Source organism: Ursus americanus, chromosome 17 (genome assembly GCF_024610735.1).
Source record: "Ursus americanus isolate L20-20 chromosome 17, mUrsAme1.1.p, whole genome shotgun sequence".
Taxonomy (NCBI): Eukaryota; Metazoa; Chordata; class Mammalia; order Carnivora; family Ursidae; genus Ursus; species Ursus americanus.
The window spans coordinates 53,352,297-53,379,906 of NC_142143.1; the positions used below are offsets into that span (position 1 = coordinate 53,352,297).

Consider the following 27,610-nt stretch of genomic DNA (forward strand, 5'->3'; position numbering starts at 1 on the left):
GTGGGGGAAATGGGCAGAGGGAGAGGGAGAAGCAGACTCCCTGCTGAGCAGAAAGCTCGCCATGGGGCTCAATCCTAGCACCCTGGGATCCTGAACTGAGCTGATGGCAGAGGCTTAATCGACTGAGCCACCCAGGCGCCCCTAGGCTAAACACTTTTAAATGAGGTAATATCTCATTTAATCCTTATAAGATCACTATGAAGTAATTTGATCATGGTTACATAGCCAGTGAGTGGCAGAATCTGGAATCAAACGAAGTCTGTCTGAATCTCAGATTCTTAACTATTCTGCAAAAAAGCTTCATCATACCTCTTGGTTAAGAGTCATATCATAACTTTTTGGGCTAATCACAATTTTTTAGTTTATCTGAATGTAAATTATTAAGATCAGACTAATCAGAAAGTATTTATTACATCTGATTATCGAGACATTTAAAAACTAGCCTGATATCATATAACCTAAAGATTTATTGACTTTTTTTTTTTTTTTTCTTAGAGAGAGAGAGTGAGAGCAAGCCGGGGTTGGGGGACAAGCAGAGGGAGAGGGAAAGAGGGAATCTTAAACATGCTCCAAGCCCAGCATGAAGCCCAATGTGGGGCTTCATCTCACAACACTGAGATCATGACCTGAGCCAAAACCAAGAGTTGGATGGTCAACCAACTGAGCCAGCCAGACACCCCAGTTTATTGACTTTTAAACTTCTGACTCATTTTAATATGGGCAGAAGAGAAATTTGTTCATCAATGATAAAATGAAGAAAACGTGGAATTCTATTATTATGACACATTTTTATAAGCACAAAACAATGGATATGGGTAAGAACATGAAAATTATGTTACTAATTATCAGTCTAACTTAAATTCTTAAGTTCATAGGTCCTGGCTCTGAAACAAATTTAGGTCTAAAATCAACTACTTATGAAATTTAAAAATACATACATAAAAAACCCTAAAATTAACACACCCACAGTCTTTCAGACTATTAGTATTTATTATTTATTATTACAAGCCACATCATACACTAAAAAGAATGTCCTGGCTAGCAGATATTCATTTTATGCTTTTTGCTTTTCTGGATGAGAATTATTCTTACCAGCAAGAGGAGGACCAAGAAGAACGGGGCAACACTCCACCACTGTGACAAGTCCTACAGCACTGGAAAACCTCTGAGGGCCAACCAGGTCCATGAGAGTTTCAAAGAGGACACTGCTAACACTCCCAAATCCAAGACCAAAAAATACAGCATATAACACCAGGCTTGTATAGTCCTCAGCCAATGGGCACAAGAGATGACATACTCCATTGAACATGACTGCAAAACTGAAGAAGTACTGGATTCGGGGGCGGATAAGTTTGGAGTTTGCAATGAGTCCTCCAGCAGGTCTAGCAAACATGTCAACAAAAGCCATAATGGACAGCAAGAAAGCTGCAGAATACTCATCAATTCCTTTGTCTTTAGCATATGGAGCCAAGAATATAATGGGGGCAAAAAACCCTAGAAACATAATGACATTTCCAGATAAGTATATCAGAAATCCCCTATGCTTAAAAAGGGAGAAATCTAAATACGTATTAACTTTTTCCCATGCTGATTTATTCTTCTGGTTTTTCTTCATACCTATATCATCCACTCTTACGCCAATCTTATTTTTAGACTTATTGGTAACTTGTTTGGGTTCAACGGGTCTCATGAGGGACCCAGCCACACAGGCATTCAACAGTATACCTCCCAAAATCAAGAAGCTTCCTTTCCAGCCGAAAGTATTAAAAAGGTACTGATTGAAAGGAGCCAATGTGCTTAAGAAAACAGGACTTCCTGCCATGGCGAGGCCATTAGCCATGGGTCGTTTCTTATAGAAGTATTTGCCAATGATTGTTAGGGCAGGTTGCAGGTTGAAGGCTAGACCTAAACCTAAAAAGAACAGAACAAAAGGAAGAAAAACATAAATACATTATGGCACTCACAAAAGGAATTACTCCTTAAAATGTACATTCAAGTGAGGAAGGCAGAACTGAAAGTGCAAAAGCAGGTAGTAATTTTTGATAATTATAAATATCATGGAATTGTGCATAAACGAAGAGGTTCTCAAAACTGGACACTTGATATATATGACAACTTCATGTTCCTTTCATGTGAAAGCACAAAAATAAAATCAAGAATTTCTACTGATGTTTCCATAATCATGAACAGGTTGAAATTAGGATGAAATTGTTAGTTCTTAATTACAATCATTAATATCACAGATAAATTAATCCCTTCTATTTACATAAACATATATATTTATATGCATTACGTTTATATACACATATATAGAATAGATTTCTTCCTTGTGGGCAAGAGTGCATTTAAAATGTGAACACTGTTTTTAAGAGTGGAACAGAGTGAACAGATTAAAAAGACTGTCATCTATTAAAATCTTAGGTCTCTCCAGAGATATTTCTTTCAAAACTGTGCAAAAAATAAACAAGAGTAATAAATTAACACCATTAATGTCATGCTGTACGTCTTTCACATTCCACATTTCATGAATATAGATGCACATGTGTGTTGATTAAAAAAATAAAATTTTTGCTTTAAATATTTTTCAGGGATTAAAACTCATTCTTTATATGATTCAAAGGTTCCTACTGTTCCTACTGACTCCGAGGGAATTACTTGGCAGTATTGAGTATCAACTTTGAAAGGGATGAATTATTTCTTATAACTTGCCAAGGATTATTTAGCAATAGTAATGATTAAGTTTGTTTAAAAACCACATAAAATTGATTTAGATAAGGTACCTCTCTTTCCCCCTTAGCTTAGGCATTAATTCTGTATCAGTTTAGGGGTTATAAAGTAAGAATTCGGCATTTACCAGTTTATGTAAATTGAGAGGGTATTACAAAGTGCTTAAGTATTTAGACTCGGGAACAACTCAGTTCTCGGTACAAATACTTATTGCAAACTTTTGAAACAAATATTTTCTACGAGTAGGAGGGTCCCTAAAAGCTGACACAAACGAACCAAGAATATGAAGAGTAACAGGGCAGTATGCTCTCTGATACTACCATACCTGTGAGACATGCAGAATAAGTGTAATTTATAAATAAGAAAACTGTCAGCCTATGGTCAGTGGCTTGTAAATGGAAGAATCCAAATTAAAACCCAGGAATTTTGTTTTGAAGATCAAATTTCTTTACCTAATGCCACCCTCCCCCAACCCCTGGCACCATTCTGTCACCTAGAGTTTTGCCTTGGAGTGTTAATCCAACTTCTCCTTAGGAGACGGTGGCCATCTATTTGCTATTCTGGCATGGTAAAATGAACATGAGATTTGATATTCAAAGACCTGAATCTGCCTTGACTACTTACCTATGTACATTATTTGGCCTAACACTTAGACTTCTCGAGTTCCAATCCCCTCAACTACAACAAAAGTTTTTTGCCAAAGTCAAGTAATTTCTAGAACTGTAAGACATTGTATGATGATGTATGATGATAATTATATGCTAGTATTTATTTAAAAGTAACAAAATTCTGGGTACTCTGTAAAGTACTATGCATTCATTTTTTACATGAATCTTTCCAATGACTCCCAAAGGAAAGAGCTTATCATTTCCCCCATTTTAAAGACAAAGAAGCTGAGATATAAAGAGGCTACTTTTCTCATGATCAGCTAATATGTGCTGAATTAGTTTTTAAAATTAGACTGCCAACCAAAAAGTATTGGCTGAAAATGCCTTAAGATAAATCTCTCATGGTATATTTTAATGGTTGCCTCTAGAAGCATCAAAGCCTTCAAGACTCAAGAATTGAAGTTAGAATAACATATAATGCTGTTGAAATTTGTGGTACAGTAATAATAAAATCATCTTTTCCATAATACATCTACTTGTGGGTCTGGCCTGACTTCTATGGTCAAATGCAATATATAGTATTTCTGCACAAAGGAAATTCTCTGCACTATGAAAAAGTCAAAAGGTGTTTTACCACAACAAAAAGGAAGACAGTTGTGGAAAGATTGTAAAGAGAAAGATTTTAACATCCCTATTACTATAGGCTTTAATACATCTTTTTTTTTCCATCAAATGATAGAAAAGTGCAAGGTTAGATTGATTTAAAATTACTTTAAAAAGAGAATATATTTACCATTTTTCTGTGAGCATAAGGAAAAGATTCAGTTTCTTAATATATTAAAATCTGATTTTTCTTAAAACTTTGAGTGTAGATTTGTTTAATGCAGTTTATTGTTGAGACTAATAAGAATAGTGTTTTCCAAATGTACATATTTAGGTCAGTTTGAGTCAACAGACATAACGCATGAGGAGCAACGGTAAGAGAATGACAGTATGACATTTAAAAACATGTGTTTAGTGGCAAATGTGCCTTACAGAGCCTTTAAACAATTAGAATCTTTTGTAAGGAAAAGAAGGGATGCCGATACAGAGCCCTACCGCTAACCAGAACACAGACAAGAATTCTATTGTTAAAGCTAAATCAGTGCATGCAGAAAACATATTGTGGCATCATTTTTAACCTACAATGAGTGATAGACAAGTCAGGTACTCTAAATAGTAATAAGTAATGAAAAATAACTTAAAAAAATGAAGCTATTTATATGCCAGGAAGTCTGTGTCCATAATACCATCTTAACTGACTGGTGAATGAAGGGTGAAATGGTAAAATTAAATCAAAACTATTTTCCTTTGACATTGATATCATAGCACCCAATGTAGCTGATAACTTCTTTTTTCCATTTCTTGAAATAAGTTGGATTGGCCATTCCAAGCTAGTATTTCAGTACTTTAAGATAGCATCTGATATAAAAAGCAAACTCAAAACAATACGAATGTTCTGTTGTTTAGACTTCCTACAGAGCTTTGCACACAATGGATGGAAGTGTTAAGAAGAGAATAAGCACAAAACAAAACTTGACTTACCACAAATGAATCCCATAGTGAGGTAAAGCTCTATTACACTGGTACTAAAAGAGGCTGTGACCATTCCCAAACAGCATAATAAACCTCCTACCATCACCACTGGTCGGCTACCATATTTATTCACCAGAACACTACTTATGGGACCTGAGGTAGAGAGGAAATTAAGAAATGATCAGTTGCTGGGTCATTTACTTATTTATTTTTAACAGTTGTTAATTTTGAAAGTATATTTTAATGATAAAAGAAAAATATTAGTTTAATATTTAATAAAATATAATGAAGACTTTTCAATACTTCCTAATCACTTTGACTGGTTATTTTTAACCATATATATGACAACACATAAAACAATAAATTAGAAGTGTTTAACATATAGTTTATGACCATAATCATTTGACTTTTGATAGAAAAATTTTTCAACAGGACATAGGTGTACTATACAAATATTTAATAAATGCAGGCAAATTTATGTAATAACAATCTAGAGATTATAAAAATGACTTGCCTGTATAATGATTTTATTTTCTAGAATAATTTTTGTGTGCACACACATATATCCTCTTAATTAGAGCTTAAATTGTTTATTTTACTACAGTATGATTTTTAATACCACATTTTCCTTGATTCTAAGATACCAACTGTTTTCATATCTTACTATGTTAGAAGTAAAGATGTCTCCCACTTGAGGTCTCTTAACAATCCCTGTTGATCAGGTGGTGGTCATAGATAGCAATGTAGCGATCACCGCTTATGCATGCTTGAATTTGGATGTTATTTCCATGGCTTGGTTGGACAATAGCAATTCTTCATACTTCAATCAGACCATTCAAGGGCCATTTGAAGAAGGAATATAAATATGAATCCTGATTATTGTCTAAAAAATCTTCTGTTGACACATTCTGATAATGTCAAGAAAGTACCAGCATCAAAACTTACTGAATGGGTAGAGCAGCTTCGATGAAATTACCAGAGAAAATGGTGGATCTCTCTACTAAGATATGCTGCCTCATGGGCAAAGAGAACAGACTTATGTGTGAAACATGAACACTGAGAACTGGACTCAAAAGCTAATTTAGGAGAGCCAGATACTGAATGGGAAGAGGTTTTAGGAATGCTTTACTCAATTTATTCAAGGTACATTTCCCAATGTGTGTGTGTGTGTCCATATAAATATGCAGGAGTGATTAAGATGATTAAAATCATCTATGTTTAACTATGTCTAAAAAAGCTCTTTTGGTAGTTATAAAATGAAAGCTCTAAATATTAATAAAGTGTTGTGTTTTATTTTAATCACAGCATTCTTTTTTTTTTTTTTTTTTTTTTAGCGGTGCATCATAAAATAATGGTGGAACTTAACAACTGAGGTCATCTTAGACGCAGTGGAAGTCCATACTATCGTATGAGACCTGTCAATGTGTAAATGGTTGGATTTGACACTTCCTTCTTAACTTAAAATTATATTTCATCTAAAACAAGGGCCATTGATTTGAGGGAAAAATATTACATTAGGTCAGAATTCTCAGTCCAATATTTAGACTAGAAAAAATTTAAATGATTTTTAGTTAATACTATAACAAAAATTTGCTAAGTGCGATTGTACTGCATTTGAGAATTTCTACATGGATAGTATTTAAAATACATTGAGATCCATTTGTCAATATAGCTTTATTCTTTCACAAAACTATAGTTATTATCCTTAAATACAAGGTAGAAATAAAAACTTCACGGCCTAATATTATTCCACAATATCTTTTGAAAACATATTGGTAAAAAGACATAAACTGACAAAAGAACTCAAAAATAGAATACCACTTTCGCATTTCATACTCCCCCCAAAAAAACCCAAAACTAAAATGGGCCATACGAAAGATAGCTCTATAAAAACCACAGAGTTAAGAGGAAAAATCAATGAAAATTGTACAAGATGATGTGAGAAGAATAGATTTCTGTTCCTAATATGGTAAAAACTCATATGATTTAGGAAATGAGCATTTTCATTAAAAAGCACATAGCTAAATTCAAATAGCCTTTGTGAGAAATGAATTGATAGCTTTGATCATTTCTTGAACTTAAGTGTGGGTTCCTTTTCTTAAAATTACTTAACCAGTTCACTTTGCTTCAATTCAATTTAACTCAAATCGGTTCAATGCACTATTTCTTGAGTTCCTAGTATAAAACCAGGTGACACATGCCAAGCACAACTATAATCATCAACCCATTATAATATAGAAGGAGACATTATCAAGTTATTTTAAGAACTGTGATGGATGCTTTGATAAATACTAGACTATCAGAATGAATCCAAAGGCATTTATCAATTACTTGGACTAATAACAATTTTCTCAGTATCGCTGATATTATTTATACCATTTTCTACATGATGCCGGGATAACTCACAAATGTACTAATTACTAAATGTTATAACTGTGTTTGCCTGAATGGTGTAAATCTAAATTTGAACACAGGCAATGAATCACAACTTAATTTGCAATGTGTGGCAAATAATTATATCTATAGTTCAGGATAACCACATCAAGGCTTTTCCCCCCACAACCGTGATTAAAAGTGGCCACTAAAGAAAACATTTAGAGGTGTTGATTTTTTTTTTTTTTGAAGAGGCATAATTTCTACTGTGTTATCAGTCAAGATGCAAAAAGAGTTCTAATTTTAACAAATGATTTTACTTTAAGTAATATACTTTGGTTAAGTGATAATCTATAAGATAATCTATAAGGGATGTATCTACATAATTAACCTATAATCTTTTTCTAGCAAAAAAAGATATACTTTTTAAGTTGATTTGTTTAGAAATAATCAAAGTTCCTTACTTCTTAATATGAAATGCTTATAAAATGTCATAAAATATTTCTACTTTGTGATAGTTGTAGATCTAATTAAAATTATGATACAGAACAAAATATACTTGTTTTGTAAAGAATCTTTTTTTTTTTAAAGATTTTATTTATTTATTCGACAGAGATAGAGACAGCCAGCGAGAGAGGGAACACAAGCAGGGGGAGTGGGAGAGGAAGAAGCAGGCTCATAGCAGAAGAGCCTGATGTGGGGCTCGATCCCATAACGCCGGGATCACGCCCTGAGCCGAAGGCAGACGCTTAACCGCTGTGCCACCCAGGCGCCCCTGTAAAGAATCTTTAAATGCTTAATATTAGCTTGAGGAGCCATCCAACATTAGATATAAATCACGACGCTACCCAATACCTCTCTCCAACCTACGGGCAGCTTGGCTTACTGTAGTAAAAAGAAAGATGGAGTTTCAAGAAAACAAATAAATTCTCAGCACATGTGGTTTTTGTTAAACATGAGCTAGCCTCACAGGTGTCCCTTGTTGATGAATCTTGGGCCTAATTATATTCTGAGGTCATTTATTCGTTTATCTATTAATTCGATCAGGATGGAAGTTTTTACTCAGCATATGTGTTTCAAGTAGTCATGATGTTTAACCATCAGTTAAGTCAGAAAAGAAAATTCTCTACCTGCTGAGAGTTACATCTGAGACCATATCTAAATAAAGCAAAGGTATTTGTCCTATTTGTCTGTTGAGCGGTTAAAAACTATGATGTACAAGGATAATATTATTTCCAAAAACGTTCAGCAAGCATCAGACTGTATCTAAACCAGACTGATCTACCCACTAATTTCTTCTGCTCCAGCTTTCCAAACTGTCTCAGAATGTTTAGTGTCAAGTATAAAGTCACTTTCATGCTGGCCGTGAAGCTGTAAAGGACCTCATCAGAGAGCAGTGTAAGATCACACTGTTGTCACCTATACTTCAGCTGCTTCTGTTTTCTGAAAGCTACTTCTGTCTTTTATGGCTGAGGCTCCATGACACTTATTCTGGTAAGGAAGCTTATGTGCGTTCTCATAAATTACAGAGTGTTTGCCCATTCTTAGAACTCCTGTTGCACTTATAATGGTCACACACACACACACACACACCCCATAACACTGATTTACCCTCTATTGTATTTGTTTGAGTCCTGTTCCTACATCCTATTCTAAGCTCTGTGACGATAGTTGCCATATATACCATCATTATTCTATTATTATTCATTAATTTCTTGAGTTATTACTCTTTGCAGGCAGGGTGCTAAGAACTGTACATGCATTATTGTATATGATTTTCATGGCAATCTGATAATTATAGCAATGTAACAGTTGATGAAACTGAGACATGCAAAGTGTTGATAACTTATTCAAGGTCACAATATAAGTGGTAGAATGTGGATACGAGCCCAGGGTTATCTGATTATAAAACTTGTATTTTCACTACCATGTAGGAAAGAATTAACAGGTATGTTATCAGGTATGAGACTGCCATCCTCAGAAAGGCCTGCTTGCAGGGCTGGCTCTTGGCTGGCACCTGGGAACTTGGGATTTCAGAAGTGTTTCCACCAGGGGAGTGTGGGGGTGGGCTAGCCCGGTGACGGGTATTAAGGAGGGCATGTATTGCATGGAGCACAGGGTGTTATACGCAAACAATGAATCATGGAACACTATATCAAAAGCTAATGATGTACTGTATGGTGACTAACATAACACAATAAAAAATTACATGAAGAAGAAGAAGAAGAAGAAGAAGAAGAAGAAGAAGAAGAAGAAGAAGAAGAAGAAGAAGAAGGAGAAGGAGAAGGAGAAGGAGAAGAAGAAGAAGGAAGAAGAAGAAGAAGAAGAAGAAGAAGAAGAAGAAGAAGAAGAAGAAGAAGAAGAAGAAGAAGGTGTTTCCACCATTCCCTAACTGATAAGAGTGGCTCACTGTACCTAAGCTGTGTCACAAACAATGTGGTTTATGCTGAACATCTGCCTTCCTTCCCAGATGTGGAATTTTAGGACATGCAAGACAGAGAATGCCTATATGACCAGCAACCCACGAGAAACCTTAAGCACTGAATCTCTAATGAGCTTCTTGATAGACAACACTTCACCTACGTTGTCACAGCTAGTTGCTGGATTCAGCCCATCCTTTGTGATTCCACTGGGAGAGGACTCTTGGAAGTTTGCATCTGGTTTCTCCTGTACTTTGATCCATGCGCTTTTCCCATTCCTGATATTGTTGTGCATTCTTCCATTGTAATAAATCACAGCCATGAAAAAGGCATTGTTGGGTCCTGTGAATCGTTCTAGTGAATCATGAAACCTGAAAGTGGTCTTGGGGATTCTGAATATCACTACTATAGTATATCTCTCTAATTTCGAGTTTTGCATATGGTTATAGGGAAGTGATTTTTTTCGTTAAATATTTTAAAAACGTATGACCTACAGATATATATATATGAACTGGTCTATTCTTTTGTATATTGTTATTCTGTTCTGTAAACATGAACTCATAATGCTTATTTTATTTCTTTTGTGTATGGCATGAGTCCATGACAAATGCTGTGAGAAAATTTGAAAATATGTTATGTAATGAACATTTCATAAAATATATTTGATCAATCTAAAACCATGAATTGGAATTGACTATCAATTTGAGCTATATAAAAATTTTATGCATAGCATAAACACTAACAGAAGAAATGATAAACTGCTATAATTTATTTTTCATTTGCTTTATTTCAAATTTGTATATGTGGTGTCCTGTCAAATCAAATGATAAAAAGCACTAGTGCAGGACTGGGAAAAAGTTGTTTGCAATTACAGAAATTTATCTGTGTTTACTACTGTAGTATTTTTCTCACTGACAGAGGCTTTCTAAATTTGAAAGATTTTTCAAAGAGGTTTTTCTGAATTAGAAAACTGTAGCTATTTTAATTTGGACAGGGGATGGGATCCTCTTCATTAACTATGTGTTTGCCTGAGGTTTATCCCTGCACTGAAGTTGGATTAAAAATTCCTGGTTTCTCTGTCCATGTGATCTCTTTTCATTTAAGGTCAGTGAAAAACAGGAGGGGAGATCCCTAATAATTAGGAAGCAGCTATTACATTTGCCTTTACAAAGGATGGAGATATCAATGTTATCCAGGTAAATCATCTCCAGTTAGCATGTTGCTCAACGGTAACTGTGCCAGCTTGATTTACCAGAGCTCATCCAGCACTTACAAAAGATGAATCTTTATGGCAGATCCTCATAGTATATTCACTCAGCATTCCACTAGTATTTCAAATTTAAGTATATAAACGTTTTGTGAATGAATGGTTTGAGTAGCTTGTAGAAATGAAGAAAGGGGTTGATGAATATGATAGGTATACCTGATGCATAACAGGGACAGAGGGGACTGGAGGGTGACATGATCTATAAACACATCTTTGCATTTGCTGTTCTCTCTGTTTGAAATATTCTCTCCCCCTTATATATAAATGGCTTATTTTTCTCATACTCAGGTCTCTGCGATATATTGGCTCCCCAGAGAGACTTCCCACCATTCCAATAGATAAACCTACCAAACCTTAATAAGGTGCTAAATGCTATTTTAAAATACACTTAAACATCAATAGCTCATTTTCCACACCTTCTATATTAAACATTTTTCTTTCTTCATGAATCTTGATACCTGTCTGCCATTGGTGTAGTTGTGAGAAAAGTTCTTGAGTTTTACTTTAATGAGAAGATGGTTATTTTTAATGTTCCCTCATCTTTTCCTTTCTCTACACAAACTTCCGCATTTCTATATTCATTTGACCACAGATTGCTCCAAACTGGCATCATCACAGCTGTTTAAAGAGATGGTCGTTCTACTCATATGGGGGGGGGGTGGAGGGGAGAGTAGACAAATTGACATCCTATCAAAATCTTTAACTACAAATCAAAGGATTTAAAAGGGAGCATTCTGTGCCCATGGACAGAAATGCCAAACAATTTCACTGGTGTTTATAGGTTACATTATTCCCAATCAGGAAAGACATTTTTATTTGTTTAAGGCTGGCAAAATGGCTACATAAAACAAAGAAACAAAACCAACCCCCCCCAAAAAAAAAAACCCATTTCTTCAGTGCTTGGCATATTTCTAAAGTCTTCACATATAAAATCATATTTAATCTTTATAATCTCTAAGAGTTGGCAGTATTTCCTCATTCCCATTTTAATATGTAAGGAAACTGACATGCAGAGTAACAGCTTTTAAGGATTGCTCAAGCACTCTGCTATGACTGCCTGGGCTAGAATATGCCTCACATTCCCGTGAAGTGTCATTTTTCCTGGAAGAAGTGATTACATCTCTTTTACATGTATGATGCTCATTTCTTCAAAATAAATATTTATATTTAATTTACATTATTCAATATTTATACTTTATATTGTCTGCTCTTTGGAATAATTTTTAAGAGGGCAGAAAAAATAAGACTATACTGCAGAAACTGTTGATTGCCTACCAAAGACCCATGCCCCCTTCCTTCTTAAATGAATCCTGATTTTGTTTTATATTTAGTCTCTTCAGTGACACCCCAGGCTTAACTCTTGGGAATGAATCATAAATACTGTAAGCCAATCATGGTAAGACCATTCCCATTACCAAATATTGGCTTGAATATGAGCATTCTGGGGCAATTTATTAGGGTAAAGTTTTCTGGGGGCTTCTGGAAAAAGATGTCCTTAGTCTTATAAAGCAATAAAATGCCTCTGCATGTTTTCAGGAGAAAGTGATGCCGTGAAGTGCCATAGTCATCTTCCTACTATGAAGGGTGCATGAAGATAAGGCAGATATTTAAGCCATTGATTAGATCAAAGAGCCAATAAAATCAACCAAACCAGAAGCTACTACCTACAGATACGATATGATATCATAAAACTTAAGTATTGGTTAGTTTACCAATGGACACTGGATTTTCGCCTCCTTGCAGGCTAAGACATCCTAATATAATAATAGAAAAAATTCAATTCCTATCAAAAATTTCATAAAATCTGTTAATATTATCTCACACTAGAAAGTCGTTAACATCTGATAAATACCCTCTTTTCCTCTAAACCTCGAAAGGTTACTTAGTTTCACAGAATTAACTCAGTGTGCTCTAACTGCAGAACATTTAAAGTGATTCTGATATTTTTCTAATTTGTTCTACTCAATTAAATGTTATAATAATTTAACTTCAATAGAATTTTTGAAATGTGGATATGTAATTCATAATGGATCTTAAAATATATATATTTCCAATAAGAAAATTCAATTTGTAAATTGAGGGTTCATATCTGTCTTAGGCAACTAATTAGCAATATGACCATTTCTAAAGCATGCTAAAATATATTTCTGTTCATAGAATATTACATGAAGTCCTATGAAATTTTACGTTCTTTCCCTCTGTTCTTTAAAATTAGTTTTAAACAACATTATCATAATGCATTCCATGAACCCACCCGTCCAATATAATCCTCTAACCTTCTAGCTTATATACTACTTTTGCTCCTCTCTCTTAGTATTAATATTCTACTTTGTGATATATTTATTTGCATATTTGTGTTAATGAACAGAATTTCATCTCTTGGAGGGTAAGGGCATGTTGTGACTCATTTATAATTTACTTAGGCTTAAGACAAATTATTTTAAATAGTAGATAGTAATTATTTTTTATTTTATTTTTTTTTAAGATTTTATTTATTTATTCGACAGAGATAGAGACAGCCAGCGAGAGAGGGAACACAAGCAGGGGGAGTGGGAGAGGAAGAAGCAGGCTCATAGTGGAGGATCCTGACGTGGGGCTCGATCCCGTAACGCCGGGATTACGCCCTGAGCCTAAGGCAGACGCTTAACCGCTGTGCCACCCAGGAGCCCCTATTTATTATTTTAATTATTTTCTAAGTTAATTTAGAATTGCCATATGATGCCACCATCACTTCATTGGAATGATATCAGTATTTATCATAGCAGACAAGGTTTTTTTTAAAGAGGGTATTTAATCTACTGGGTTCCTTTTTCTCCTTCTCTAAACCATATATAAAACCAAAAATACAATACATACGCCAGGTTAAAGATCATTCTAGGGGCGCCTGGGTGGCACAGTGATTAAGCGTCTGCCTTCAGCTCAGGGCGTGATACTAGCATTATGGGATCGAGCCCCACATCAGGCTCTTCCGCTATGAGCCTGCTTCTTCCTCTCCCACTCCCCCTGCTTGTGTTCCCTCTCTCGCTGGCTGTCTCTGTCTCTGTCGAATAAATAAATAAAGTCTTTAAAAAAAAAAAAGATCATTCTAGAGACATGTACATGATCTCCATTCATTTTAACTCTTCTCTTTAAAAGTGCCTTGGTTTATGAGTAAAAACTAATATTAAGCAAACAAAACTCCTCTCTAAAGGTATGAGGTCCACTTACCCCAACACCCCTGTCACTACCTACTACCATATTTGACTGTATATAGTGTAGCTGTATGTAGATGTATTTGTGTGTGGATGGGTGTGTTTTGAACCTAAGGGACACAGTACCAAGAGAATGTGCTCCCACTATCTTTTGTGCACTTTTTACATAAGTTCTAGTATAAAGTACTACAGAGTGATAACAACTAGTATTCTCTACTTATTCCAGGGAACAGTCATCATCAGAGAAATAATAACTAATCTTTAAATGAGTCCACCCTTGCCTTATACTCTTGGTTATCGACTCTGCATCCATTTCTTCCTGCTTTCTCTTTTGAGAAAACATGGATTCCTTTCAGGAGTTTGCTTTTCACTGCACAGCCAAGTGTTAAGAGAATTATGGAGGTGAGAGTAAACCCTGATTTACATAGAGAACCAACTGTGATAGGCTCATTCCTTTCTCCATTGAATGAATTAGGGCTGGGCTTATGACACAATTCTGGTCAGTGAGACACAAGCGGAAATCTAGCTAGTTCTGGGAAAAGTTCTCCTATTCTTAAAAAGAGGTATAAGTGTTACCTTGTCTATGCATGTTACCATGAAGCACGGCGCCCATCTTGCGAACATGAAGAGAACTGGCTGAAGAAAAAGCGGAAGCACAGAAGCTAGAAGTTCCAGGAGCACCAGTGAAGTGCAACCCTAATGACGCCATTCTAGGGTCACTTTATATTTTAAATTCTTGTTAAATGAGGGAATGTGTTTACCTAGGGCTTAAACCTACAGTGCTTAAGCTGAAAGCCTCCTAGCAGATAAAATAGATGACTTTTCCTTAAATATTGGGGTATAATGAAGGATAGAGTTGGATATACAGAGTAATCACAACAAAAAAACTTTGGTTCAATCACATGTCTCACTGAAAAGCTGTAATTTTACTTTGAAGATCTGGGTGTTTTGTTTTATAGCTTGTTTTACAGGTTTCCCAAAATAAGTGGCACTCATGAATTTATTGCAGGACATGTATTCATAAATTAAATAAAAACTTTAAGTTGACAAACGGGTGTTCTGAATTTCATGGGGGTTTAGAGAAAATATATGATGTTGTCTAGATAGGTCTTTGTGGTTGGTTTATATTTTAGCCTCTCATAACAACTATCTTTTACACATACACACATATATGAATTCAAAATAAAATTTTAAGAAAGGTTAAGAATGGCCTCAGAGGGGCACCTGGGTGGCTCAGTGGGTTAAGCATCTGACTCTTGACTTCAGCTCAGGTCACGATCTTGGGGTTGTGAGATGGAACCCCAGGTCAGACTCTGCGCTCAGCGGGAAGTCTGCTTGTCCCTCTCCCTCTGCTCTTCCCCCCTGCACTCTTTCTCTCTCCAAAATAAATAAATAAAGTTAAAAAAAAAAAAGAATGGCCTCAGAAATCTCATTATTATTAATTGTGGGACATATATTTCTAATCTATGTAACATTGCTATCTATTCAGGGAACTATATATATATACATATATATATGTATATATGTATATATATATATTACCCAATGGTAATGATTAATATTAACCATGGTAATGGTAACGATTAATATTAACCAAAGTTACAGGAAGTATCCTAATTGTCTATCAATGAAGATTGGCAAGTCCCACCCAGGTCAACATTTTTACACTGACTTTGAGTAATAGAGAACTTGTGACTACCAAAAATCAAGATCTCCCTCCTCCCAAATTCACCTACATTATCAGAGCTTTTTTTTTTAAATTGTATATTTTTAAGGTGTACGACATGATGATCTGTGTATATAGTGTGAAATAATAACCACAGTCAAACTAATTAACATATCCACCATCTCTCATAGTTATCTTTTGTGTGTGTGTCTATGTGTGTGTGTGTGTGGTAAGAACTTACGAAATCTATTTTCTTAGCAAATTTCAGGTATACGGTACATTGTTCTTAGTATGTGATATATTAGGTGTCCAGAATTCCTCATCTTATAATAGGAAGTTTGTACCCTCGACCAACATCTCATTTCCTTCACTCTCCCCAGCCCCTGACAACTCCAGCCCTCCACATCTACTCTCTGGTTCTATGAGTTCAGCTCTTTCAGACTCCACATATAAGTGAGATCGTGCAGTATTTGTCTTTCTCTGACTTAATTCACTCAGTATAATGCCTTCAAGGTTCATCCATATTGTCACAAATGGCAGGATTTGCTTTTCTTTTCTTTTCTTTTCTTTTTTAGGGCTGGACAATATCTCACTGTGTATATGTGAGATACACATATTCTTTATTCAACTGTTAAAGGACACTTGGGTTATTTTCATATCCTGGCTATTTTGAAAAAAGCTGCAATAAACATAGGAGTGCAAACAACTCTTAGAGACAGTGATTTTCTTTCCTTTGGATATATACTCAGATGTGGGATTGGCAGATCCTATTCAATATTTAATTTTTTGAAGAACGTCATATTGTTTTCCATAGTGGCTGTAATGATTTTCATTCTCACCAACAGTGCATAAAGTTTCCCTTTTCTTCACATCTTTGTCTTCACTTGTTATCTCTTGACTTTTTTATAATAAACGTTCTAACAGGTCATTGCTATGTCATTGTGGTTTTGATTGGCGTTTCCTTGCTGATTAGTGATGCTGAGCACCTTTTCATATACCCATTGGCCCTTTGATGTCTTCTTTGGAAAAATATCTATTCAAGTCCTTTGCCCATCAGAACTTCTTAACTGAGGTAAAATCTATTCTTCACATGGGACATTTGACAATTTTAGAGAATATGTCTATTTTCATGGGTATTTGGAGCACTGTTAGTATTTGGTGGATGGGATCAGAGATGCTTAGCCTCTTGCAATGTGCAAGACCCACTGCAGAAAGATTTGTCCAATCCTAAATTCCATTAAGCTCCCATTGAATACCCTGGGCTTGACAAATAGAAGTAGATGATCTGAAAAGGAGAGTGCTTTCACACATGAACACTTGATACAATGTTATATGAGGAATGGTTGAAAAAAGTATATATTTAGCTCGGATAAAGATGATTTAGGAAAATCATAATGGTTTCCTTTCATGATTTGAAGAATATTCGGTTGAGACGGTTATTAGATAGGACAGGAGTTACAGAAGCTTGATTCTGTATAGAAAAGATATTCTTAATTCTTTGAGAGTAGTTATTTGCCCTTAATCTGTTCAAGCAGAAGTAATTTGACCACATATCAAGAATATTGTAGAGAGATTTAAAGACTGAAAGTTGGTCAGACATTTATGGTCTTTTAATCCTAAGATTTCCAAATAAAACATTTCATATATCTTACAAATAAAAGCTGCATTCAAAATATATTAAATTACAGATTTGTTAAATTACTAATTCCAATCTAGTTTTGAAATGATTTTTGAGTCTAATTTGCTATAGTGAGCCTTACATTTCTTTTTTTTTAAATTTTTTTATTTTTTAGAGAGGGAGAGAGATGGGGGGGCAGAGGGAGAGGGAGAGAACCTTAAGCAGGCTCCACACCCAGCATAGAGCCCAACGCGGGCCTCCATTTCACCACCCTGAGATCATGACCTGAGCTGAAATCAAGAATCAGAGGCTTAACCAACTGAGCCACCCAGGCACCCCACCTTATATTTCTTTAAAAAACAATGTAAATTACTTATCAAAACTAGTTTCCTACAATAAACATGCAATCTGTAGATTCATTACTAGGTAAAGTGTTGTATCAGCTTTTCTACCTTCTGTTGATTTTGCTATTTTAGTATTAGCTGTCATTATTCCCAACATTTTTTATATATTTATAGCATTAAAAAATAACATGATTACAAAAGAATGCTAGAAAAGCAGAGCACTTTAAAAAGATGCAAGTGAATTTCAGAATTCTGAAACATACACAGTTCATTCCTGTTTAAGGTAATAGAAGAATTTTCTCCATTAACTAGTTGCTCATCATAAATTAGATGTTGAGCACACTGTTGGGAAGGTAGTGAGAGAGATGTTCTTTCAAACATTTTGTAATGGATAATTGGTTTTTCATTTCAAATGGAGAAATGAAGGTTAAATGCCAATGCTGTTTAGTAAGCTGGAGAAAAAAGGGTCATGGTTCTAAACCTTGAGCACATCTCTGAGTATCTCCAATTATCAGTCAGCCATCTGTGCTTGAGCAGTCATGGAGATCGTACTTTTCAAAGAGAGGTAGATTTTCCATTCAAAAAGGTTCTCAGAAGTGTTTTTGTTTCTGTCAATGAAGATTCTGGTTCACTTGATTAAATGATTGTTGAAAACCACTAGGCTAAGTGATTTTTAAGCTTTCTTTATAAGTTTCACAATCCTATGCCTTAGTAACTTGTTCTGGAATTCATTTATTCAATCAACAAATATATATATAGTATAATTTATATGCCAGGAATTTCAAATGTTTCCTTAGTTGCTGGGAATAAAAAGACCCACCTACCCAAAAATTGGGGGTGGGAGAATCTTACTCCAAAGAATCTCAGAGTTTAGTAAATGAGGGGGGTTCAGGCATACAAGGAAATAGCGAAAATTGCAATCCCATTGTTATTATGGAAATCTCAAGACAGTTATGAGAAAGGGCCACTTAAAGTTGTCTCCAGGAGTCAGGGAAATGTAATAATGGCTAAAAGGAAAAACATTCTAGACACTGGAAAGAGTGGTACGATTGAATAAATTGGGAATTCTCTAGATAAATGGTTTTTTAAATTGAGGTGTACTTACCCTTGCAGGTAGTGGAAACTTTCCAAAGGATAGAGTAAGTGTTAGTAGCTTAAGAGATTCAATTATTTCAATCCATAATTTCCATATGTACTAAATCCGAATATCACATAGATTCTTCTATCTTACCTCTGTTTTCATAAGAGTCCACTGCTTAGAGGTATTAAAACCCCCAAGGCACTAAAGAGACAATTGGAAAGTTTCCCTAGATGCTTTTAAATGATGAATGAAGGTTAAAAAACAAACAAACAAATACCGTGAAGCCTCCTCACTTTCTTAGCCTTGTGCATATTAATGTTGGGGATAATGCAGGGCTGTACATGGGGTATCTGAGGTCTTATTTTTAAGTGCTCAGAAATCATATACATTGTAGTGTAGATAGCAGACGTGATGGTAGTTTACGTTCAGTGATTTCGATTCTCCTAACTACAAAGAATGCATTGCTCTTGAGGGACAGTCTGATGAGAACAATGTAAAGGGAGCATTGATAAAAACGGATGTTTGTTAAAGATGACTGTTTTAAAATTTAAATTAATTATTTTCAGCTATTCTCTCATCTCACTTCTAGGACACATATTTGGAAACAAAAGCACCTTTGAATGGATGGAGCAGTTCAAATCATTGAAGCATATTCCTTTAATTGTAACTGAAGTGTTTACCAGAGTACCAAATTTTTACTTTATATTCATGAATAAATACTAAGATAGCTGCCGGACTAATTTTAATTCAGCAGCTTATACTTTTCTGTTTGTTAAATTCGTAAGAAAAGTTCATTATAATGAATCTAAAAATAAAGTGAGATATTTCTGAATATTTACACCTGATTCTTAGAACACTTTCAAGATTTTATTTATTTATTTGAAAGAGAGAAAGTGAGCGGGAGGGAGAGAGAGAGAGAATCTGAAGCAGACTCCATGCTGAGTGCAGAGCCCAACGTGGGGCTCCATCCCAAGACCCTGAGATACTGACCTGAGCTAAACCAAGAGTTGGACTGAGTGATCCACCCAGTCACCCCTTAAAACACTTTCTGATACATATTTACTAAAATGATATTGTGTCTTTTGTCATATTCTGACTTCATAAATAATAATCAGCTGCATATTATGCTAAATTATTTCAAAGTAAGTATCAATAACAGCTTATAGATGTGTTCTTGTTTTTAAGCTTTTTGCAGAAACACATAAATATGTTTCAATGTTATTTTAATTTTAACTTTTATAAGATGCATCCTGTAAGTGGCTTTTGGTGTTTTTACAATAATCTTCAAATGCATATTAAAATGTTTATTTGAACTTTGGGGCGCCTGGGTGGCGCAGTCGTTAAGCGTCTGCCTTCAGCTCAGGGCGTGATCCCGGGCATTACGGGATCGAGCGCCACATCAGGCTCCTCCGCTATGAGCCTGCTTCTTCCTCTCCCACTCCCCCTGCTTGTGTTCCCTCTCTCGCTGGCTGTCTCTCTCTCTGTCAAATAAATAAATAAATAGATCTTTAAAATGTTTATTTGAACTTGAAAATCAATTCAGACATTCTCTGACTGCAATTAAATTGTTTTAGCTGATTAGTTTGAGTAGGGATCGGCTTTGCTAATTAAGTTAGTGGGTATCATTTTCTCACACATGAGCAAACAAAGTCTGCATCTCCAACATTTTCACAAGTATATACATAAAACATAGGACAAAGCTTTTAATCACAAAGACTCTATTGAAAAAGGTGTGTATTTTAATTTTACTCTATGAGTTTACTAGATTAAAAATTTGCCTCTAAATGATAAAAGACCAGCATAAATTTTATGATTTAGTTAGTTTTGGTAAACATTTTAAGCAAACTTCCCAGAAGTTGAGAGATCTATTGACTGAGAAGTAATTATTTGGTAAGTGAGATGATTTTCAGTGCTCTTCTTTTCATAAAATTGAAGGAAGACTTAATTGAGTTGTTAGCCAATAGATCATCATGGTTTTTTATTATAAATTATGTTATTTTTGGCAAATTCAGAAAGCTGACCGAGATTGCTAAAAATCAAATACTTCTAATTGTGACCTACTTTATTATATAAACAGCTTACTCAGTGCTTACATCTGTAGAAATAAAACAAAACAGGAATATAATTGAGACAAAATCTGTATGTATTCAGCTAGCATTAAAGAATATTCATCCATGAAAACACAGGCAGCTCATTAATTTCCTTAAAAGACACCTTTCCACTAAATGCTTACTATTTGTTTAATTATCTTATTTTGATCAAATGTGCTGTAATAATATTATAATGAAACTCAATCAGAATAATTCTGTTAACATGCAGTGCCTTATAATCCCAGATAATTAAAAATAAATTAATTTGGATTTATATGCAATGTTTTTGCGGAGAAAGAAAAAAGGAATTAAAAATACTTAAAAACATGAACGTAATTTGCAGAAGTATAATGGAAACGTAAGTTCAAATATGGATTGAATGCAAAATTTGTCATTTTGTGTTCGAATGCTCACTCATTCATTTATTTCTTTAGATGAATGATAATGGTCAACAGATCACTTGGTATTTAGATTCCATTGTTGCTTCAGAAAAAAGTCACTATTTCTATCTTTTTTCTTGTACAAAAATTTTTAGCAGGGAGAAAATTCAAAGAAAAACCTCTAGACATATCTGAGTTCTGGGAATGGTTGTTTGATAGTTACTGTGTCTCTGTGGGACAGTTTGCAAGGTTACGGGTTAATTTTAAGCACACCTAGAAATAACACATGAACAAAGATACAACTTTCAAAATTTTATGAAACCTTATATCCAATCCACCATCAATGTCATGACTAAATACATTCTATAATAAAGGAAATAGAATTATGAATTCATCTGAGACATTCCATTTGAATATTCAAGACAGAATAAAGCAACTCAATAAGGAAGCTCTCCATGATGAGTTCTAAGAGACAATATAAAGAGAATAGCTCCCCCCCCTCCCCAGCAATTCTGGCTTAGGATACACGATCTATGGAATTTCTCCAATAATCGGTTAAGGCCAGACCAACTCTGACTCTAGAATGAGAGACAATCCATAAATAAAGCAGTAGACTGATATAGCCCCTTCCTTTATTTTGCTTGAGTCAGTTAATATTAGAGTACAATTCAGCCGAGCTCAAGTGTACCATCCCTCCACCCTATATGGTAGTTTCATGAGGGCCCGAAGTCATAAAGAAAGAAGCCTCTTAAGAGGACACAGTGAGCAAAATTGGTAGGATAAAGCACAACACTGCCTAAGGCCCTTCCTACTCATTCCTCCCATAGAATGTCTACCTTTAGGACTCCTCTTTGACTAAATATTGAAACTATGACCAGACACCATGCAAATGCTCTGAATTTGTGTTTAGAGGCTTGACAAGGGAATAAACAGAGAAACGTGTGAAAATATATAGCCTTGCCAAGAGTTTCCTCTGGCATTTTGGCATTGTTGTTTTCCGGAAATTGTGCTCAGCACCAGGGAATCAGGCATTTTCTTCTGTTTCTTGCTAAGAATGTGTGTTGTTCACTTGAAATAGTTACTGTTTAACCTGAAATGCCAAATGACAAATATTCACTGATAGAAGTACTCATGGTGTATTTTTAGAGAGCAATCTATGCTTCAAATAAAACTGTATCAGATAAATATAAAAATAAAATAACTTACGATAGCCAAACAAAAAATGTAAAAGGGTTGAATAAATAGATTCAGATGCAACAGAGCTTAAAGTGAATCGCTATTTCCTGTGTCTTTCTAACACAGATTGCTAGTGAGAGAATCACAAAGGCACTGAGGTTTCATATGTTATCCATTCCAAATAATAAAGAAAGCATTTGTATATCCCCCAAGTTGAACTTAAGCAGTAAAAGTATCAACCCAAATACTCAAACAGTTAGAAACCTACTGTGGGATACTGAGAGGACACAAATATCTCTAATGCAGGAAAAGGGGGAAAAAAAAAAAAAACCTGAATCTTATCTACTGATGTTTTAACAATGAATAGTTCTATGTCCCTAAAACTCCCTCTGATTAAGCTGCACAGAATGAAATCTGTAGAGAAAAGAAAACTTTTAAAGATTCCACCTGCAAACACGTACATTTTGGAGTAATCCCTGAAATTAAAGAGCATATTGTCAAGATATATGTGAATTTTTTGGCAAAGAGAATTAAATATTGAGTACTGAGAACTAGCTGGTTAAAAAAATACTTGATTTGATATTTAACAGGAGAATCCATGTACACTGTTATAAAATATTTAACTAATGATAATGAAGCCATTAGCCAATCTGCTTCTTGCTTTGTATCTTTTTACTATATCCAAATGTAGATTTACTGTCAGTCTAAAGAGCTTAAGCTCCAGAATCCTGCACTTAAATGGGTCTCTGGCAAGGCCCTGGAAGGGCCTAGAGACACATTCACTAGGTCATGTATTGAGTAAAATCCGAAAAGTAAGATATTTTTATGTTTTTTTTCTTAAAAAGTTTCCTCCAAATGGTATAATATTATAGGGACAACAAAATCTAGATCTACTCCTAGAAATGTCAATATTTTTGGCTGTAATATAAATGAAAGTTTTAAGTTTAGACTTAAGTTTCACAAAGTCTGGATTGTTCTGTTCTCGTAGCAGTAGAGTTATGTGTGTACTTCTTAGCTACTATAATCTATGATTTTTAAACTAATGTGATCCACAGATTTGGAAAAATTCCAGGGTGCTAAAAAACCTTAACATTTAGTTTCTCGTTAGAAAAACACAATGGCTAGGTTCAATGTCATGCTAATATTAGTAACCAATACAACTGAAGAAATAAAGAGTTGTAAGAACTGACCTAAAAATAATTCTGCTGAACAGACACAGTTTTCAGTATTTGCATAATTTACCCCTAAATATACCACTACATTGTTCTATCACTCAGAGGCAGAACATGAAAGCATTCTGAATTAAAATGTTTTCCTCTGAATTTATCCTAAATTTATCCACTAAACATTTCCTGTTGTGTCTTGAACCCATAAGTCTCTAGGGAGATGTCTATTTCCATTCATTAAAAAAAAAAAAAAAAAAAAAAAGCTATATCCCTTTTTTTGGAGTCCAGTTTTTTTTTTTTCTTAGCCTAATAATTTGTAGAAAAACAATGGAACATAAGTGGAATTTATAATTTCATTATTCCCTAATTATGTCAAGATGTATTAAGAAAAACACCCATAAGTATGAAGTGAATTTTACAAAGTGAGTAAGAAAATGGGGTATTATTTTAATGACTCTTTAATGTTTCTAAGAATATAATCTCATATGAAAAATGGATCTTTATAGATGGACAGGAAGGTAGATAGAGATAGATTGATAGATTTTTTTTTTTTTTTAAAGTAAGCTCCATACCCTGTGTGGAGTCCAATACAGGGCTTGACCTCATGACCCTGAGATCAAGGCCTGAGCTGTGATCAAGAGTCAGATACATAACTGACTGAGCCCCCCAGGTACCTAGTAATTATCACACAATGAATTAAAATATGTCTAGTTTCAGAATATACATTCAGAAGTCATTCCTTATGTATAAAAAAAATCCATCCAGAAAAGTCATGATAAAAATTTATGGCTGATACAAGAATATCTTTTATATCAAATTATATAATAAAGTGACAGCCTTAAAAATGGCAACAAGATGACACAAAAATGAAAAAAAATATTCATTAAAATAATGTTATCCTAAAGCAGTCTGACAAATGAAGATTTTCCAGAAATAGATGCTAAAGAATCAGTCAACTGTAGGGACGCCTGGGTGGCTCAGTTGGTTAAGCATCTGCCTTCAGCTCAGGTCATGATCCCAGGGTCCTGGGATCCAGCCCTGCATTGGGCTCTCTGCTCAGCAGGGAGTCTGTTTCTCCCTCTCACTCTGCCCTTCCCTCTGCTCAGGCTCTCTCTCTAGCTTGCTCTCTCCCTCTCTCTCAAGTAAATAAATAAAATCTTAAAAAAAAAAAAAAAAGAACCAGTTAACTGTAAAATACAGTTAAAATGGAGAGAAACAGGGGCACCTGGATGGCTCAGTCAGTAAGCGACTGACTCTTGATTTTGGCTCAGGTCATGATCTCAGAGTCCTGGCATCTAGCCCCATGGCCAGCTCCACACTCAGCAGGGAGTCTGCTTGAGGATTCTCTCTCTCCTCTCCCTCTATCCCTGCCCCTGCTAATGCGTGTGTTCTCTCTCTCTCTGAAATAAATAAATAGATCTTAAAAATAAAAAAAAAAAAATGGAGGGAAACAGAAATGTGCATACAAAAATGCAACAGGATGGAAAACTGCCACAGTTGAGAAATGTGTTAAATTTGTAAGATCTAGAAATGGTACTAAAAACTCATAACAGTGGACAATGGTTTACACATTATATTCAAATATGCATTATATACATATAAACTGGATAACCACTGGTGACTCAGTTCATATTCAACTTTGCTAAGTATTCCTTCTTTTTTTTAAGATTACATTTATTTATTTATTTATTTATTTATTTATTTACAGGGTGCATGCAAGTGGGGGGAGGGGCAGAGGAGAGGGAGAGAGAGAATCTCAGGCAGACTCTGCACTGAGTGGGAGCCCCACTCGTGGCTCAATCTCACTACTCAACCCTAGCCGAAATCAAGAGTCAGGCATTTAACCAACTGAGCCACCGAGCTGCCCCTTTGCTAAGTAGTCTTAAAGAGACTTCATACACACACAAAAAGAATTCTAATCTTAATCCCAGCCAAGTTCACCCACCGGTCAGAAAAAACACCGTATAGCATTTGTACCAAACACAGGCTTTGTATGTGTCAAATGCACAGGTTCAGCACAAAAGACAGATATGCTGTGTGTGAGAGAAAGTGAAGTCTATTTGCAGCATATCACACAGCACAGTCACGATATAATTCTTTAAAAAAAAATCAGGAAACTTCTATGGTCAAATCTCAGATCAAATTTGTCAATTAGTGACTTAGGGTAATCATATTGCCTCTGTAACAGACTTTTCAATCTATGATCTATAGACTACTTCACAGGATCTTTGGAGGATCAAATGATGTAATGCACATGAAAGAGTTCTGAAACAGTTAAAGAAATAAAGTTCAGTTCCTCCTCCTACAACAAGACCACCTCTGTTTACACTCTTTTCAGTTATCCAACTGCAATACCATTACCCATTCTAGGCCTGAAGAGCAAGAATTTTGATCTGATTGGTTAGAGTCTGAGAAAGGATTGAATCTATTTGATGATATCATCTGCTTTAAAATATGTGAACTAGGCACCTTTCACCCTCTCACTCACCACGTCTTACTTACATGCTCTTCATTTCTGACTTGATTTTGCTCCTCCCTTTAGCAAGCCAAAAAAAGGTAAGATCACAAATTCTAGATATGTGGTAGGGATCAGAGAATAGGAAGACACAATCTAGTGTTAACTCATTAGAATAAAGAGAAAACAGAAAAATTGTTCATAAATTTTATAATCAGAAAACATAGTATATTGTATTATTCTTCTGTGCAGATATATTTTTAAATTATATTAAATGATAATTTTGTTTTATGTCTCCAGCTAATAGTTGGAGTGATTTCTGCTTAAATAGTAACTTAAAATGTTCAGAGCCTTCATTCCATGTAATTATGTCACTATAGGTATAAAGGTGTATTTCTTGGTAGTTAATTCTCATTCATGTTAAATATAAAGAATACTAAATCTTTAAAAAAAAAAAAAAAAAAAAGAAGAAGAAGAAGAAGAAGAAGACTAAATCTTGCCTGCCTGCCTTTAGGAAAAAAATCAGATGGCATAGACATCTTCATCTATAAAATCCCTAATTATTCTGCTGTCTACTATGTCAATATTCTTTCAAGGAAAACTAAGATAAGTTTCTGCTGGATACAGATGCATGGGGGTAGAGTCTATGAGGAATACCAATACGGCTGGGAGTAAACTGGGATACTCTTAAGGATGCTCTTGTTGGAGACAACAAAAAAGCCGTATTACCTTACTGGCTGCTTTGGCTCAGCTCAGCATTCAGTGTGAAACCCTCTTCTCATTCTACTCTCTAAGCTTTCTGTAGACTTAAATTACGAGAGGAGTCCCAAATCCAAAATTCCAGACCGAAACACTTAAACGATTATAGCACAGGGCAAACAAGTTCTTTCCAGCATTTTCAGCAGTGTATATTGCAGACATTTAAAAATCAGTCAATGGGGCGCCTGGGTGGCACAGCGGTTAAGCATCTACCTTCAGCTCACGGCGTGATCCCAGCGTTATGGGATCGAGCCCCACATCAGGCTCCTCCGCTATGAGCCTGCTTCTTCCTCTCCCACTCCCCCTGCTTGTGTTCCCTCTCTCGCTGGCTGTCTCTATCTCTGTCAAATAAATAAATAAATAAATAAATAAATAAATAAATAAATAAATAAAATCTTAAAAAATAAATAAATAAAATAAAAATAAAAATCAGTCAAGTCACAAATACTGTTTCATTCAAGCCTCAGAAATAAAATTTGCTCTGTTCCTACCTTCCTGATTTCATTTAGTATAAACTCCACTAGCCATTCAATCAATCCAGAGAGCTAGACACCATCTTAGATAACTCTTTGTGTTTCACATCTTACATCAAAATAATAACAAAGTACTGCCAATTTTAGTTCCTAATTATACTTTGAAACCATTTCCTTCTTTTCATCCTTGTTCTGTTTCCTTACTTGAAGCTGGTACCACCTTTTATTGGACACAAATAGA

The 27,610-nt window shown here is 35.0% G+C and overlaps 1 protein-coding gene across 6 annotated transcripts in view; it reads right to left on the reverse strand.

Moving 5' to 3' along the window:
- Nucleotides 1-27,610, reverse strand: part of SLC16A7 (solute carrier family 16 member 7) — a 162,911-nt gene that overhangs the window by 9,202 nt on the left and 126,099 nt on the right. For all 6 annotated transcript variants that reach the window (XM_045789700.2, XM_045789701.2, XM_087869008.1 and 3 more), the window contains 2 exons: nucleotides 4,920-5,063; nucleotides 1,093-1,911 (listed from right to left, as the gene is read on the reverse strand). In XM_045789700.2, the coding sequence (XP_045645656.2) occupies nucleotides 1,093-1,911; nucleotides 4,920-5,063 (963 nt within the window). The remainder of the gene's footprint in view (nucleotides 1-1,092; nucleotides 1,912-4,919; nucleotides 5,064-27,610) is intronic.